Raw genomic sequence first — 16,729 nt, 5'->3', positions numbered from 1 at the left:
ATTATTGACAAGAATAGTTTATTTTCTATTATGTTTTTTATACAGTACATTGATAGCGTTATTTTAAAAATCAATGCTAATATTAACAGTATAATAGTTTTACATTAAAATAAATAAATAAATTATTATAAATATGGCATGTATCATAGTTGGTAATAGATGATGGAATAAAATTATTTTATAATATCAATGCATATATAGCTTTTTTTTCTGCAAATTTTAATATGAATATGTATTTGTATACTAATTAAAACGTATAAGAAACAAAATATGTAATGAAATTTCAAAATACTGAATATTTAGGTGGCAGTAGCATTATTGTATAATCTTTTAACATTATTTTATTTTTGGATCTTCCTTGGAAGATGAAATGGAATCCCACTACGTGAGTTCGAAGTTATTCCACCAGTACAAAAACACGAATATTCCTAATTAACATATAAACAAACCCTAAGACAAAATATAATTAAAGATAAACTCATAACTACACATGCTGGTCAACGTCTATGCCATTATTTTTCCTTTATTTCTCAAAATCATGTATCAGCCACGTTAATCTCTTCTTTGGAGAAGCTATTGTAAAATATTTATAAATATAAAACCTTTGAAGGCTAATAATTCATATAATTTCTTTTTAACGGTTGAGATTGTTCTTAATTCATATAATTTCTTCTTAACGGTTAAAATTGTTCGTTTTGAAACTAAAACTTTATTATGATTTTATTTTTAAAAACTTTTCAGAAGGTGAAAGAAGTGTTTAAATAATTATTATATTCTTAGATCTTGATTCTTAAGCGTAAACTTAAAGAACATTTTGTCATTATAAGTTGCGTAAAATTAAAGGATGCAAAACAAAAAGTTAAAAGCCTTATTTGGTACTGTTAATTATGTTTAGTAAATGTTTACATGAATTGATAAACTGTTTAGTCTTTTTCATAATAATTATACTATTTTGTTTGCTAGTTTCTTATACAGTTATTTTGTTTTCAAAATCAAACTCATACTTAAAGACTGCCACTTCAAATTGAGTAGAGTCAATTAAAAATATATAATTATTTGAGTGATTTCAATATAATGAATTATAAATAATAACCTTTAAATGATAAATATCATAAAGACAAAACAATCTATTCAGTGCTTAAATTGTGTTTTCTCATTATCAATAAAGCAATTATATGAAATTAGCAAAAAATAAAAAATAGATTTCCATCTTTTGTTCGTTGGATTACATGCAATTGACAGCTGTCATCACACAGTTCCAGTTCGAATTTGAATTCTCTGAATTTTAGGAGTTGTTCTTCTACACTTCAAAATATAATGATATTTTAATATTTTAAAATATATTAAAAAATCTTTTAATATATAACAATCAGTGTATTTTAAGATTATCTCTTCCAAAACATAGCATTTACTTCAAAAAATTAAAGTGAGAAATTATATATATGTATTATATATATTGCATATATACTACCAATAATGTCCAAGCAAGAACTAAATAGTTGAAAGTTGAAACTACACTGATCAATATACATTGATTAGCTTCCTCAGCCTACTAATCACCAGAACAGTGAAATATTCTTCATTTAAAAAAAAATAGAAGTAGAAAAGACAGGCTGATGTGGAAGGAACAAAATCATTGGAAAAATACAGGAGGGACAAAAAAGGAAGCAAACTAGACTATAGTTCACTCCTTGGAAACATGGTACAAGCTTTCTCTGCCTGCACAACGTAAGAGAAACAAATATTGTGGGAGATTACAGAGTGAAACTGCACAATGCTAGCACATTCATGTTTATTAATATATAAATAAGCTGAAAGAACATGAAAAATATAGATGCTGTCTCTTGCTCAATGGAAGGATTGCACATGATAAATCTACCTCTAGCAGTTTAGGCACATGTCACTTGAAATGGTCTTGCCGTATGACTGTAATCAAATTAAAGGGTGGCGGCGCATCCTCCTCCTTCTGTTTCCAAGGATCACCGTTGCCTTGGATGTACCATGACACTTTCGGAGACAATGGTGTGTATAAATCTGTGTATGGAGAAAAATCAGAAAATATATGTACTGCTGGAAAACAGCATTAGTTACCTCATTTCAAGATACCTAGAAAGTAGCAAATAATTTCCTTGTTGAGTATGTTACGTTACCCCTTCTATACAAGAAAGGTATATTATTCAGCAGTACAAAACGGAAAGGTCTTACACAAGCACAAGATATTAATAAATTTATTTTCTTTGATACAACAGTAAGCATTCAATAGACCTCTACATACTTAACTTTTACTTTTATAATAGATATCTCGTGCGTAAAGTAAAAAGTTGTAAGCAAAACCCATAAAATTATTGAGTAGAGAGCAATATTCATTGTCCACATACCACTGTCACTGTGTAATTGATTAAACCTGATAAAAATTTTAAGTCCAATTTAAAGTATATAAATAGGTGCAAACTACCTTACAAGTTAGTTTTGTAGAATTAAGTTAGGCTTAAAGTCAACTTTTTAACAAAACCTAACTAGTGGATTAGTTCTTTGGTTTAATTAATATATTGTCGTATAAGTTAATTTTTCTGCACACAATACCCTGGAAACCCCCTCTCAATTCTACATAAGGCTGATTGCATTGAAGATCATTGTGAGATGACTTTGGTAGCTACGTTATACAGAGAGTTTTCTTTAATGCTGAGTTGTATACGGTCATAGCATCAGTAATAAATGACAAGATTAGTCAATAAGGCAAATAAACCAACTATCCCATTTCTTCATGTACAATCATTCAGCACATAGAGCTATAAGCGTATTTCAGCTTATCTTGGTACACTATTAGGGCATCTAAAGCTATTAGACTTGTAAATCTAACTATACGAAGGCTTACTTCTCATGACTCAATAAGGTCCCCTTTTAGTATCTTCGCAGTTTGAGTTTTTGCCCAAACTGCAGAAGATATTTCGACACTTTTTGTTACCTCATTTACACAGGAAATTGCCTGTTTTGTAATACAGTACCGTGATAAATTTATTGCAAACACTGTGTATGTGTTTTTACCTTGTACTTTGCTGTGATCTTTTTTAAATATTTTGGAATGAACAAAGGCTATATAATGATTCCAGTGTGCAGTTCACGAAATTCTTTGGTGAATTTAACCACAGAGAAATGTCCATTACTTTATATGGTGTTCCTGGGCCCTAACATTTGTCACATGATATGACTGTAGTACGGGGTTTATCTTCGGTCCTAGTTGACATCAATTTCAAAAGGAATTTCTACACTTCAAACGCAATGAAACTCGGCTGCTTAGTTGTATTTTTGACCCACTGTTCTCTAATTGTCTTCTACTTTGGAAGATTTCGCACCCCCTTCCTACTTGTACTCTCCCTTCCCTCTTTTTAATAATGCATTCTTCGTTTATTCTTCAACCAGAAAAAGAAATGCATTTCTCTAAGCTATGTAAAACCTACAGAACCCCCCCTCCTATATAGTTTAAGATATCAGATTGACCTCTGTCATTCTTAATTTCATCATATAAATGCCATCCTGCTTAAACATTTCCATTTGCTGAATCACTTCCATGCAAATATTTGTCAGGTCTTTTAGAATTGAAATATAATCAATTCTTCCCAGCTATCTAAATTTGAATTCAGTTTTAGCCTATTACGTAACAACCATGTATATTGCAACACAAAATAAAGAAGAGTTTTTATCACCAAAGTCCCCCACCATAAAGTGCAAGAAGTATTACCTGTAAGGATTGGAGAATCTGGCTCTTTTGTACTGTGCAAAAGAGTCGTTCCAGATAAAATAGTGATTAAACCACATAGCTCTGACACAATGCTGCTTACACTTTGACCAGAATAGTCCTAAAATATGAAAAGAAGAGGCAACATTATATAAAAAAAATCTCGATCCATAAAATGTCTCCTTCCAGCCACAAAATTACTTTGTTTCTGAAAAGTACCAACCTTGAACATAATTGCACTGGCCAATATTGTAAAAGCTGTGAACAATGCATAATAGATCGGAGAAACAACTGCTGTGTTAAAATTATCCAATGCCTGCAACCATTAAACAGTTGGTACATTAAAAAGACAGGATTGAAGGATAAATTACAAGGAAATGATGACAAAAAGAGGAACAGAAAAACTCCGGTAAATAAAAGCTCAATCATCACATGGATGCAATTTGGACAAGGGATATACATCTCAAACTTCTAAATGACTTCACATCCTTCAAACCACTAAAAAATTACACGATTTCATTAAGGGAAAAAAATGGACATAAGGAGTTAAAAGAATTGCAACAGAACACACTACAAGCATGATTATAGTCAGTGAATCAAAGAAAAGAAAGTGGACATTAAGCCACGAAGAGTAAGACCGAAGCCTACAACCTAAAATAATTCGTCATACTAATATAATAAGATGATAGACATGATACGATGCAACGTGAGCAAGATCTTTTCTTCTAAAGGAAGATAATTTCATATTATTTTGGACTTCAAAATTTTATTCAAATACTCAACATAAAAATTAAAAAAAAAAAATAAGCAGTGTGGGCATATGCACAGTCTTAACCTCAGTACTTAAATTACTCAAAGCTAATCTCAAGTTCTCTTAACCTTAGTTGCTTCTGCTCCTAATTGAAAACTACATGAACCATGGTTATTGTAATTGAGTGATTCAATTCAATTTAGTAAGTCATTCATATCACGTAATAAACCATAAATAGTTTTCAAACACGCAAGGCATGCATGAACTGGTGTTATGATGTATCACTGATAAAAACCAAAAAATTTAATATGTTAATCTTCTCTTTTATTTTTTCCTTTTGCACTTTTCGTTAACCTATTTTCGTCAAAGAAATTGAAAAGTAAAATAAGCCTGTTGAATGAAAAGAAATCGAAGGAGCAATAAAAAGCATACCCTATTTGATCATTTCATTAATGTGTTCTTTTTCCTGAAAAAGGACTTCACAGAGTCACTCACTCACTCTATGCATCCTATTTAGTTGTTTGGTCCTTCTACTTTCATTCTTCTAAATCAAAGGCTTACTTATTTGGCTATACCATTGCTTATCTTATGTGCTGATCTTTGACAGATGCCATGTGATCGTGATTTTGTTTTGTAAGATTCATGGTTAAGCTGTTTATGTCATTTCCTAGTTCAATATCAACACATACCATTCATATTATATATTAGGAGTTATTCTTTTCATTGTGTCCCCAAATTTTATGATTCAATGAGTTATTTATTATTTATGATAAAATATTAACTAGGCAGTTCATGATTTGAATCACTATGACCTGCACTACAGCCAACATATAGGCGATAACTGATTAGAAACCAAACTATTTATTTGCACCTCCAAATATGCAAGTTAGGCTGGGAAAAAGGGGAAGAACATTAAGAAAGTAGACGGAAAATTTTGATGGGTTTTCTACATTTAATAATTATATTACAACAATCAAAATTACAAGTCTAGACATCAACGAAAAATGCACCTGTCACTTTCAATCAGTCAATTGGTAGGAAAAAAATTGAATATAAAAATATAAGGTAAGATTGCAAAATAATAGGATAGAAGATGATAACTAAAGCTCACTTTGAAACAGCCGTGATACTTGTCTTAGAATTCATCAAAGTCTTGGTTAGATTAGAGGATGAGAACGTACAAAGATGCAGACAAATGCATCATGTCAAAGAAAATATTAAAACTAATATTTTTATAATTAAGACTTTATAAATAGTCTGCATAAATGAATGTGATCCTCCATAATGAGGACAATTAAGAGGATATTAAACAATAAAATGTTTTCAGCAATCAGAGTCTCACTGCGGCTACAATTAAAAAATGATAAATGCCTACTGTTATTATCCTGTATTATGTCAAAGAAACACAAACAGACTAACTTCCTTTTAACTGATATTGTTCTTCAATAGGATATGATATACGTCTAAAGCATAGAGAATAAAGCAACAGAATGCACCAAAGAAGTATTTGAAATAAGCACGCATATTTTTAACAGTTAATTAATGTCATAAGTTCATAACGCAAAAAATTATGCGCACAAAAAAAAATGGCACTGACCATATTAAGATAATTCAGTTGGACAATGACGCAGGTGACAAGAACCATTAGAAAAATCCATGTCTGAAAGTAGAAAGCCTGGTTTGAACCTTCTATTGTAAGTTTTATCGCAATGCCAATTGCTTTTACACTCATGACCTGATAAATAAGATTTTTATCACAAAGATCAAACAAAAGGTGGTCTAAGTATGCAAATCAGTCAACAATTAAAACATTCAGAAATATCCAAAATGATAAATTTCACATAAGTAGTAACAACTGAAGAGCTTAACCGAGTAAGTCACTTACAGTCAGGGACCCAATTATCGAGCATATTCCAATATAAACAAAAATATTAGTCTGGCCATAGCGGGGAGCACAATACAAAACCAGGAACAATGTCACCGCAATTGCAGAGGCCGTATACGAGAGGAATGCTGATGCCAAAATAGAAAGCAGTAATCAGGAAAAACTCATTAACCATTGAACGAAACTTAGATACAGTTCTCTAGGTGCTTTTAGTATTATTCTCCAGTCACAATTATAATTTCTCCTTGGTAATCTCACAATCTGTATAATAATTTATGAAGTTTAAACATAGGTTACCAACGGAAAACTCCAACTCTGAAGACCACCACAAAAAATACTTAAGTACTGAACCTAAATCTTATCCTAAGGAGTTTCATGGAAAACCAAAGAAAGCTTGACAGAATACCAGGTTGAGTGGCCAATTCCCATATTTCTAGCACAGAAGTAAGAGACTTCTCTTCAGGTGCATGGAGCACCACAACAGTGGATCCCACAATGCATAGAAGACACCCCAACACGTCCATTTTCTGCAGCTTCTCCTTCAAGAGAAAATGAGCTAAGACGGCACTGCCCATATCCATATAAAATCTTAGCTCTGTAATAATAATAAAGCTAAGCTATTCATAGGTTCCTCTACTTGTCTCCATTTTAAGTTTTAGTTCTTATATCATAAAATCTTCAGTTTTAGTCTATAGACATGCATGATTTTCTAAGTTTTGGTCTCTCTTCCCAGGACCAAAGAATACTCTGGCACCGATGAATAAGAAAGGGATTAAAACTAACAGCTTTCTGATATATGTACCAAAACTTACATTTTTCTCGCACAAGGACTAAAACTTAGAATGGAGATATCCAGGCCCCGAAGTGAATAGCTGAACCCAATAACATCGCTAATAATAATGATAATAATAATAATAACAAATATTACCTTACAATTATACTCAAAGCCCCGAGTGGAGTAACAAGCACAGCAGGGGCGTAAATGTAAGCTACAAAATTAGCGATCTCTCCAACAATCACTGCAAACAATTTTGTATTAAAATCGGTAACAGAAATTCGGGAAATCATTCCGACCCATCAGAGAAAACGTTGCGTACTGGTAATCATTCCGACCCACCAGAGGGGTTGAAGCAAGTAACCATAGCCACCAACGCCTGCAAATTACAACGCAATACACGACCACGTACGAGACATTATTTCCCAGAAAAAAAAAACGATTTTTCTTATTAGAAAAAAGTAGTTGGGAGGGAGAGAGCAGAGACTTGCACGTGGGCCATTGGCACTGGCGAGTTGGAGACCCTTTTTCTTGATGATGAAGCTGGAGCCAATGAAAGCGCTGGAAACCACGGCCAACACAAACCCCGTGAAATTGCTCGAGCTCATCGACGATGATGTTGTTGTTTTTGCGTTACATTAGGCGACGAAAACGAGGTGGTTGTGTTATCTGAAAAGACAACCCTAGAAGTTGTTGTTCTCGTCCTAGATTCGGTTTGGGACTCAACGCTGCAACTAACAGAAATCTCTTTTTCTTTCAAAATTCTTTCCTTTTTTAATCAAATTGTGGCGCTCTTGTCTGTGAGGTGGATGGAAGCAATGATTCGAGAGTGGTGGAATTGAACGGCCTTGGTCTTATCTTGGACAGGTCGTTGTTATTTTGTTAGCGTCTCCATGTGTTTCCACTCTATAGTACTTCAAATCAAATTGTTTGTTGAGATATTCAATGTCTTCAAAATCCTTCCTTTTCAAACATCTATTTTGCATATAATTTCTCAAACTATCATAAAACCAATACAATATCAACAACTTTCTGATCTTGGTTTCAATCAACCCAGTTCCTCAAATTCAAATTTTCTAAATAGTTCACAACATCAATTTTAGTAAAAAAAAAAAAGTGTCTTTTTTCCGAAATTAATGATTGATAAAATTATTCAATAAGTCAATTTGAAAAAACCCACAAAATGACTCCGGTTAAAATAGAAAAACTGTACTCTAAACTCAACCAGTAAAAACTCCACTGTAAATTATGTTAAACAAACATTAATTATTCATAACTTACTCTCAGAGTATCTAATTCCCAAACCAATAGCAATATAGACATTAATTAATCTAATAGACTTAAATCTCATATGTGAAACCTATGTTCACTTCATGTGAACCACATCAAGAAATAAAATTTTAAGATTTTATGGAAAATCAAATTTTCTCTAAAACAAAATCTAATTAAATCAAATTATCTTAATTTATGTTAAGAGGTAACTTTTGATTAGAGAAAAGATAATAAATGAACTCAACGTTTTTGAAGAAAGAGTGAAGCGGATGTGATGAGAGAGAAAATTGAAAAAAATAGTAGAGTTTAGGTTTAATACCCAATTTTGTCCCCAGTTTGGTTGGGAAATCTCAATTTAGTCCCCCTTTATAAAACTAATTGTAATGGATCTTACTTGTAATTATGTGATTCAAATTAGTCCCTTCCGTTAAATATAGACAAACGGAGTTAATGGGCTGATGATGTGACAGTAGTCACTGGTTAGGTGTCTAACACGTAATTGTGTGAGTGCTTACGTGGTGTTAGGGCAGCTGATTTTAAAATTGGGTTTTAATTAGAAATTGGGTTTATTTAATTGGGTTTATCTACAACACCATCTCCCCAATCTCTCGCCTCCCTCAGCAAAGAGAACACTGTTGAGTCCGATTCTTGTTTCTCCTTCTTCCCCATCATTTTCCATCGTCTTTTTTCTTCCATATCACAGGATTAGGGTTTTCAAAAACCCTTTCTTCTTCTCTTCGACGTCACTCCTACAACGGGGAAGAAAGGGTTTTCCGTGCGATTCGGTTTTCTTTCACTGTGAGATGTTTTCTTCTTCTTCTCATTGCAGTTCAGTGATGAAATGGAGTTCCATAGTGAAGTTTCTCTTCTTTGTGGTTCTGTTCTTGTCGCCAAGCGACGCAGTATTGGGGGATTCGGACGAATCTGCTCTCCTTCGTCTGAAGGCATCGTTTTCCGACCCCGCCGGCGTTCTCTCCACATGGACCTCCGCAGCCGGCACTGACTCTGGCTACTGCTCTTGGTCTGGTGTCCTCTGCAACGCGAACTCCCGGGTGGTCGCCGTCAACGTCACCGGAAACGGCGGCAACCGCCGCAACGGAACCTCTCACCCGTGCAAAGGTTTCTCTCAATTCCCTCTTTATGGATTCGGAGTTCGGCGAACGTGCGAAGGTAGTAAAGGTTCTCTCTTTGGAAACGTTTCTTCTTTTAATTTCATCAGTGTGCTCACGGAGCTTAGGGTTTTGTCTCTCCCCTTCAACGCGTTGGAGGGGGAAATTCCCGAAGCAATTTGGGGCTTGGAAAAGCTAGAGGTTCTCGATTTAGAAGGGAATCTAATAAGTGGATATCTTCCGTTTAGAATTAACGGCTTGAGGAAGTTGAGGGTTTTGAATCTTGGGTTTAATAAGATTGTGGGGGAGATTCCTGGTTCAATTTCGTCTCTTGAGAGTTTGGAGGTTTTGAATTTGGCTGGTAATGGATTGAATGATTCTGTGCCTGGTTTTGTTGGGAGGCTAAAAGGGGTGTATCTTTCGTTTAATTAGTTCAGTGGGGTTGTTCCGCGAGAGATTGGGGAGAATTGTTGGAAGCTTGAGCATTTGGATTTGTCCGCTGTTGCTGAGGGAGGCGAGAGATTGGGGAGATGGTGTTGTAGATAAACCCAATTAAATAAACCAAATTTCTAATTAAAATCCAATTTTAAAATCAGCTGCCCTAACACCACGTAAGCACCCACACAATTACGTGTTAGACACCTAACCAGTGACTACTGCCACATTATCAGCCCATTAACTCCGTTTGCCTATATTTAACGGAAGGGACTAATTTGACTCACATAATTACAAGTAAGGATCCATTACAATTAGTTTTATAAAGAGGGACTAAATTGAGATTTTCGAACCAAACTAGGGACAAAATTGGGTATTAAACCTAGAGTTTATAATATGAAGGTTTAAATATGTTTTTAGTTCCTTAACTATCACATAATTTTGGGTTTAGTCCCTACTCGAAAGTTTTGTTCATTTTAGTCGTAGTTTTGAAACTGTTATAAATGGTCCCTAATTTTGGATGGCGTTAACTTTATTTTGACGTGATTAACGGCCAGCCCACGTCTGATGCTAGGTATGAGTTTATTCTCTGCCACACTTTCATATTGATGAGATTAAGTCATTGACACGTGAGGTTTATGAAATCAGATTAGCAATTAGAGTTCATAACTTATTTTTTTTCAGTTGGGGAAAACTAGGTTTACTCCAACCATTGTACTCGAAACATTATACTGGAGTCATTCTATCAAGGTGGGCGTTGCGGTGTTCCTTGCGGTGGTCGTGAAAGAAACGTTGGGTGTGAAAGACAGGTGAAAGCAATCAAGGTAAGTTATTGTTTTTGTTTTTCGCTTATGGTTGGTCCAATTTGGGCGTAAAATGTTGATGTCTGAATATAGGTCTAGAAATGGTTTTCGACGTCTCTTTGCATCAAAACAAATTAAAATAATAAAAAGACAGTTTAGTAATTAAGAATAAAAACTCAAGTAGACTTTTATTTTACTTGTGCTTAAAATAATTTGTGGTAAAAGAAGAAATGAAAGTGAGCATAAAAGAAAATATTTGTATTAAAAAATATTTTTTTTCTCGCACGATGGAAGAACACACAATTGTATTTCTCGTCCAGAGAGTTAGTATTCAGTAGTACAATTAATTCAAAGTTTTTATTTGACTCTCATTTTTAATTTCATGATAATATCACAAGGAAAATACGAAGTTTTCAATTTGATAAATGCACAATTTTCTTTTTCAAATAACTTATATTATATTCATTTTTCATAGGGTTAAATATGTTTTTAGTCCCTAAACTATTGGTCGTTTCTGGTTTTCGTCCCTCTTTCAAAGTAAGGTACAATTTGGTCTTCATTCTTTTCGAAACGTTCGTTTTAGTCCTCGAAAACTAAACACTGTTTAAAAATTTGGTCCTCATTTAGCAACAAATGAGGACTAAAACCAAAATTCCGAGGACTAAAACGAACGTTTCGAAAAGAATGAGGACCAAATTGTACCTTACTTTGAAAGAGGGACGAAAACCAGAAACGACCAATAGTTTAGGGACTAAAAACATATTTAACCCTTTTTCATATATGGCAAAAACACTCGTATTTCCATATAAAATCCGTTACAAATATTTTAATATTCACTTGTTAACGAATTGGATTCAGACATCATTATTCATACCGTATTTGTTATCCGTTTAAAAAATGAAATTACAATTTTATTTCATTAGTTTTTTTTTTTTCTAACGTGAAAATGGGTAGTTCAATCTTCTGTAAAAATGGGTCAAAACCCAAATCCCATTTTAGGGTTTTATTCTTCAAATGAGATTAAGGAAAAAGGAGTTGTCTCATTCCTTCTCATTTGGCCTCAGGCTGTCATCAAACTCTAAATCTCACTTTTTTTTTTCATACACTCTCCTTTCATTAACATTGTCGTCATAGAAGAAGAGAAGAAAATGAAGTTCAACCCTAGGTAAACGGCTCCACCGTCAATGTCGCCATTCACGGCGAGAGGTAACGACATGGTGTGTCGAATGTTGGTTGGCGAAGGATGACCAGCTTGGATCGTGCTGGTGGAAGGACGTTCCATGGAGCAGCGAAGCTTCTCTTGCGCGCGCGAATGGGAGAACGAAGGAGTGAGCCACTACGACCGACGCAAGCGGCGATGTTGGTGACGGTCTCGACTGGCCGGAGGAGGACGCGACGCTGCTAGATGGACAGAGGGCAGTTGACTAATGCGAGTGGAGGATGAGACGATTGCTTTCTTTGAACTGAAGACCCTAGGATTTGTGAGTTCTGAATAAGAAAGGAGAATAGAGTCTTGGACTAGAATTTGAGCTTGGTAATACACATATTTTTGAAAAACGGGTATCCGTGGATTGAAAAAAATTCGCAGATTTTTTTTATACAGATATCCAACAAGTAATGAAGGAGATAAATAAAAACCACATAACATATTAAACATTATATAATAAATAAAAAATACACATATCATAAATTAAATAAAAAATTATAAACAAGACATAACGTCAAATCTAAATAAAAAACAACAAAACTTAATATCAATTATATTGTGATTAAAAAATTTAATATATTCTAAATTAAATTAAACGCTAAAAATATTATTACATACTACGTATTAACTAATAAATAACAAATAACAAAATACTTTAAAATTTAAATAACAATTACAAAATATCAAAAGGTAAAAAATATTAACACGTAAGACAAAATTAAAAATTAAAATATAAGAAAAATATTATGAACTAAATACTAAATAAAAAAACAAAAAGTTATTAAAATTTAAATACAACTTAAAAACATAAACATGTATAAAAGTAAACTGATTAATACAAAATGGTGATGTCGGTTAAGGATGTTCGAATATTTATACTACGAAAATCAAATTAAAATAACGAATATTTATAAACTATTTACAATGAAAGACTGAATATAAACTAGATACAACGAAAGAATGGATATGAGCTACTTACAATGAAAGAATGAATATAAACTGCTTAGAATTGAAAATTTGAATTAATACATCACAAACTTTATTTCAAAAGTCTTTGAGATCTATATAAGTAGTACTAATTTTCATTAACTCAACAAATGATTGCATCCTATGTGTATAAAATGAAGACCATACTCGCGCCTCTGGATAACAATGAGTTGAGGAAACGATGTCCACCATGGGTAATGGACAACCGTCTTCTAAGTGAACCTGCAAAGTTAATATTAGTTAATGAATCATAATGGGTAATGGGCAACCATTTTATAAGTGAACCTGCAAAGTTGATATTAGTAAATGAATCATAATTGGTAATGGCACAAAAAAATTGGAACTTTACCTGTACGAAATGACATCCATTAATGAATCCATATCAATCGATGTTGTGTCATATCTGTAGGCGGTGAACTGCGTAGTGGGAATATGGTAAAATTCTGACCATAGGACAAACAGACTAAGATGACATTGTATCGATTTGCAATGGCATACCCAATGTCCGGTATCGTCATCCACTTCATACGATTAACCTGTAAGACATGAAGTTAAGTATTTATGCAAACAAATAGAGAACATATAATAAGTAATCTTTTTGAGCTAAAAAACAAATACTTGTGATATTTTATTTGATATTGTTAAATAATTTCCTCATTTAAGTATATTAATAAATATCAAAAGATATTTACCCAATCTTTTTTAATCTAGCATATATCTTGTCAAATATTTTTAGATCTCCACAATAATCAAATATATTTTGAAGATATTCAATTATATAGAAGATAATTGGAGGAGATTACATTATGATAAAGCAGATTACAACAATACAATAGCCTGAAACAAAGCCCAATCCAATTTCTATATAAAGAGCCTTGGGGAAATAAATTAGGGAGCTTAGGAACACTTTGGGGGCTTTAAATTTCGTCCACCCTCTCTTCTCTCTTGTTCTCCACCCTTTCTTCTTCTATTTTCATGTTATTTCAACATTCCATGGAGTGCTAAGCCTTTGGGGTTGATTCTACAGTAATTTCTTAACTGGATTTTCAAGTTAGATGAATAAATTTGTTAATTCTTTTGATTGTTGTTGTAATTTATTTTTATCTTTTGTTTTTTTCTTCTTCTTAGTCAAGTAAAAGTAATGATTTTTACATTACAGCAATTTAGCATGATTTAAATCTACATAACATAACAATCATAAGAGTCTAAGGGTTTTTATCTTTAATCGAGAAGTTACTTTGATTAAAGTTAGAAACTTTTATGTGATTGATTGAGTTTTACCAATAATTGAGAATGTAAATTGATTAAAGGTGAAAGCTTTAACAAGAATTAATCAAGTATTTACTTTGGTTAATTAGCTTGTTACTTGATTTAAGAAATAAAAAAAATAGACATGATTATGCATAGTAATATTAAATTGAGATTGTACCCAGGTTAAGATTGAGAATGCAAACAAATTAATTTACATTGATAAATTTCAAAATCTAAGATAATAAGAAATGATGATTCATATTTTGAGAAAACAGTGAAATCAACCTATTTTCTTTATCATTGTTTTTTTTTATAGTTCGTTCTATAGTCTTTTCTTCATCTTTATCTTATTTATTATTTCACTAACCGTTTTGTATAGTTTTTATAATACCTAATTTGGTAATAATTAACTTTGTGTTTATTGGGAGACGACTTATGGTTGAATTTGTCGTTTTTATTTTGTTGGCTACTATATTAGCGATACTAAAGTTGGTATAGTTTAGTAATATTTGTGTGATCCCATCAACAACAACATTATCAGTGGACTCAATGTAGCTTTTCAAGTATTGTGTCAATTGAATGGCTTTTTAAACTTTATCATTGACTGTGAACTTTATATGGTTCAGGAACAATTAAAGAAGGTTGAAATTGGAGAAAAGGTTAACATTAAGTAGAACCTAGTGAAATTTGCTTGCCCAAAAATGACATCTGTGGTACCTCATTCGCATAGAGTGAAAACAAAACGTGCACAAAAGACTAAACTTGCACGTCATGAAAGGTTTACGAAACGTGACCTATCATATTTTGAGGACGTTGACACTTTCCATTTGATGACAGAGCCTTCATCACGGAAATCACAAGTCAAATCTAGGGCTAAACAAGTTCCACGAATGCGAGTACCGATGTTAGATCAGTTCCATCCGATATGTCATCCATACATTCTCGATGTTGTCGATGTTGTAGCCGATGGTCATTGCGGTTATCGATGCATTGCTGCTTTGTTGGGCCTAGGTGAAGAGGCATGGCCAATTATCCGACATGACCTCCTTGAAGAACTTACTCTATGGCGTGATGAATACACAACATTAGTGGGAAGCGACGATCGATATGAAGAACTACGACAATCCTTGATTGTCCACGATCAATCACAAGTATTTGTTTTTTAGCTCAAAAAGATTACTTATTATATGTTCTCTATTTGTTTGCATAAATACTTAACTTCATGTCTTACAGGTTAATCGTATGAAGTGGATGACGATACCGGACATTGGGTATGCCATTGCAAATCGATACAATGTCATCTTAGTCTGTTTGTCCTATGGTCAGAATTTTACCATATTCCCACTACGCAGTTCACTGCCTACAAATATGACACAACATCGATTGATATGCATTGGATTCATTAATGGATGTCATTTCGTACAGGTAAAGTTCCATTTTTTTTGTGCCATTACCAATTATGATTCATTTACTAATATCAACTTTACAGGTTCACTTATAAAATGGTTGCCCATTACCCATTATGATTCATTAACTAATATTAACTTTGCAGGTTCACTTAGAAGATGGTTGTCCATTACCCATGGTGGACATCATTTCCTCAACTCATTGTTATCCAGAGGCGCGAGCATGGTCTTCATTTTATACACATAGGATGCAATCATTTGTTGAGTTAATGGAAATTAGTACGACTTATACAGATCTCGAAGACTTTTGAAATAAAGTTTGTGATGTATTAATTCAAATTTTCAATTCTAAGCAGTTTATATTCATTCTTTCATTGTAAGTAGCTCATATCCATTCTTTCGTTGTATCTAGTTTATATTCATTCTTTCATTGTAAGTAGTTTATAAATATTCGTTATTTTAATTTGGTTTTCGTAGTATAAATATTCGAACATCCTTAACCGACATCACCATTTTGTATTAATCAGTTTACTTTTATACATGTTTATGTTTTTAAGTTGTATTTAAATTTTAATAACTTTTTGTTTTTTTATTTAGTATTTAGTTCATAATATTTTTCTTATATTTTAATTTTTAATTTTGTCTTACGTGTTAATATTTTTTACCTTTTGATATTTTGTAATTGTTATTTAAATTTTAAAGTATTTTGTTATTTGTTATTTATTAGTTAATATATAGTATGTAATAATATTTTTAGCGTTTAATTTAATTTAGAATATATTAAATTTTTTAATCACAATATAATTGATATTAAGTTTTGTTGTTTTTTATTTAGATTTGACGTTATGTCTTAATGTTTATAATTTTTTATTTAATTTATGATATGTGTATTTTTTATTTATTATATAATGTTTAATATGTTATGTGGTTTTTATTTATTAGTTAACCATCCCTGCCCATGCTGACTTAACCTACATGATTAATGAGTTAATTATGATTTGACTTCAATGTTTGAAATAGCTATGCAACTATGGAACATTAAATAGCCACTCAATATTTTCTTTTTTAGTTTATGTTATGTTTGGTTCTAAATGGAAAAAAAAAATAAAGCC

At 32.5% G+C, this 16,729-nt stretch overlaps 2 protein-coding genes across 3 annotated transcripts; one reads left to right on the top strand and one right to left on the bottom strand.

Moving 5' to 3' along the window:
• Positions 1–1,496: 1,496 nt before the first annotated feature.
• On the bottom strand, positions 1,497–8,168 carry LOC124846382 (putative magnesium transporter NIPA6). Of its 2 annotated transcripts, none has more exons than XM_047323625.2 (10): positions 7,635–8,168; positions 7,470–7,526; positions 7,301–7,391; positions 6,779–6,939; positions 6,373–6,500; positions 6,085–6,222; positions 3,960–4,052; positions 3,740–3,857; positions 1,880–2,034; positions 1,497–1,719 (listed from the first exon to the last, which is right to left on the bottom strand). In XM_047323625.2, exons 1-9 carry the CDS (start codon positions 7,753–7,755, stop codon positions 1,901–1,903), a joined length of 1,041 nt encoding a protein of 346 aa, XP_047179581.1. In that variant the 5' UTR covers positions 7,756–8,168; the 3' UTR covers positions 1,497–1,719; positions 1,880–1,900. The 2 variants fall into 2 exon arrangements, with proteins under 2 accessions (XP_047179581.1, XP_087959448.1); XM_088103322.1 differs by having other exon boundaries at positions 7,639–8,166.
• A 6,744-nt stretch (positions 8,169–14,912) lies between these two features.
• On the top strand, positions 14,913–15,928 carry LOC148205476 (uncharacterized). The gene is made up of 3 exons (XM_088104591.1): positions 14,913–15,362; positions 15,445–15,636; positions 15,764–15,928. The coding sequence occupies exons 1-3, from the start codon at positions 14,913–14,915 to the stop codon at positions 15,926–15,928; spliced, it is 807 nt and encodes a 268-aa protein (XP_087960717.1).
• The last annotated feature ends 801 nt before the right edge of the window (positions 15,929–16,729 follow it).

This window comes from Vigna umbellata, chromosome 1, assembly GCF_029865625.1.
Source record: "Vigna umbellata cultivar VRB3 chromosome 1, Vumbellata_1.0, whole genome shotgun sequence".
NCBI classification, from domain to species: domain Eukaryota; kingdom Viridiplantae; phylum Streptophyta; class Magnoliopsida; order Fabales; family Fabaceae; genus Vigna; species Vigna umbellata.
The sequence above is the reverse complement of the archived record's forward strand: the minus strand, read 5'-3'. Positions and strand labels throughout refer to the sequence as shown.

Bases quoted from the DNA above. Each gene is read 5' to 3' on its own strand.
- LOC124846382 (XM_047323625.2), bottom strand. From the start codon at position 7,755: ATGAGCTCGAGCAATTTCACGGGGTTTGTGTTGGCCGTGGTTTCCAGC. The intron at 6,223-6,372 runs GTAAGTGACTTA...CTTATTTATCAG, and splicing joins CGATAATTGGGTCCCTGACT to GTCATGAGTGTAAAAGCAAT. The intron at 3,858-3,959 runs GTTGGTACTTTT...TTCATATTTTAG, and splicing joins CCAGTGCAATTATGTTCAAG to GACTATTCTGGTCAAAGTGT.
- LOC148205476 (XM_088104591.1), top strand. From the start codon at position 14,913: ATGACATCTGTGGTACCTCATTCGCATAGAGTGAAAACAAAACGTGCA. The intron at 15,363-15,444 runs GTATTTGTTTTT...CATGTCTTACAG, and splicing joins TTGTCCACGATCAATCACAA to GTTAATCGTATGAAGTGGAT. The intron at 15,637-15,763 runs GTAAAGTTCCAT...TTAACTTTGCAG, and splicing joins ATGGATGTCATTTCGTACAG to GTTCACTTAGAAGATGGTTG.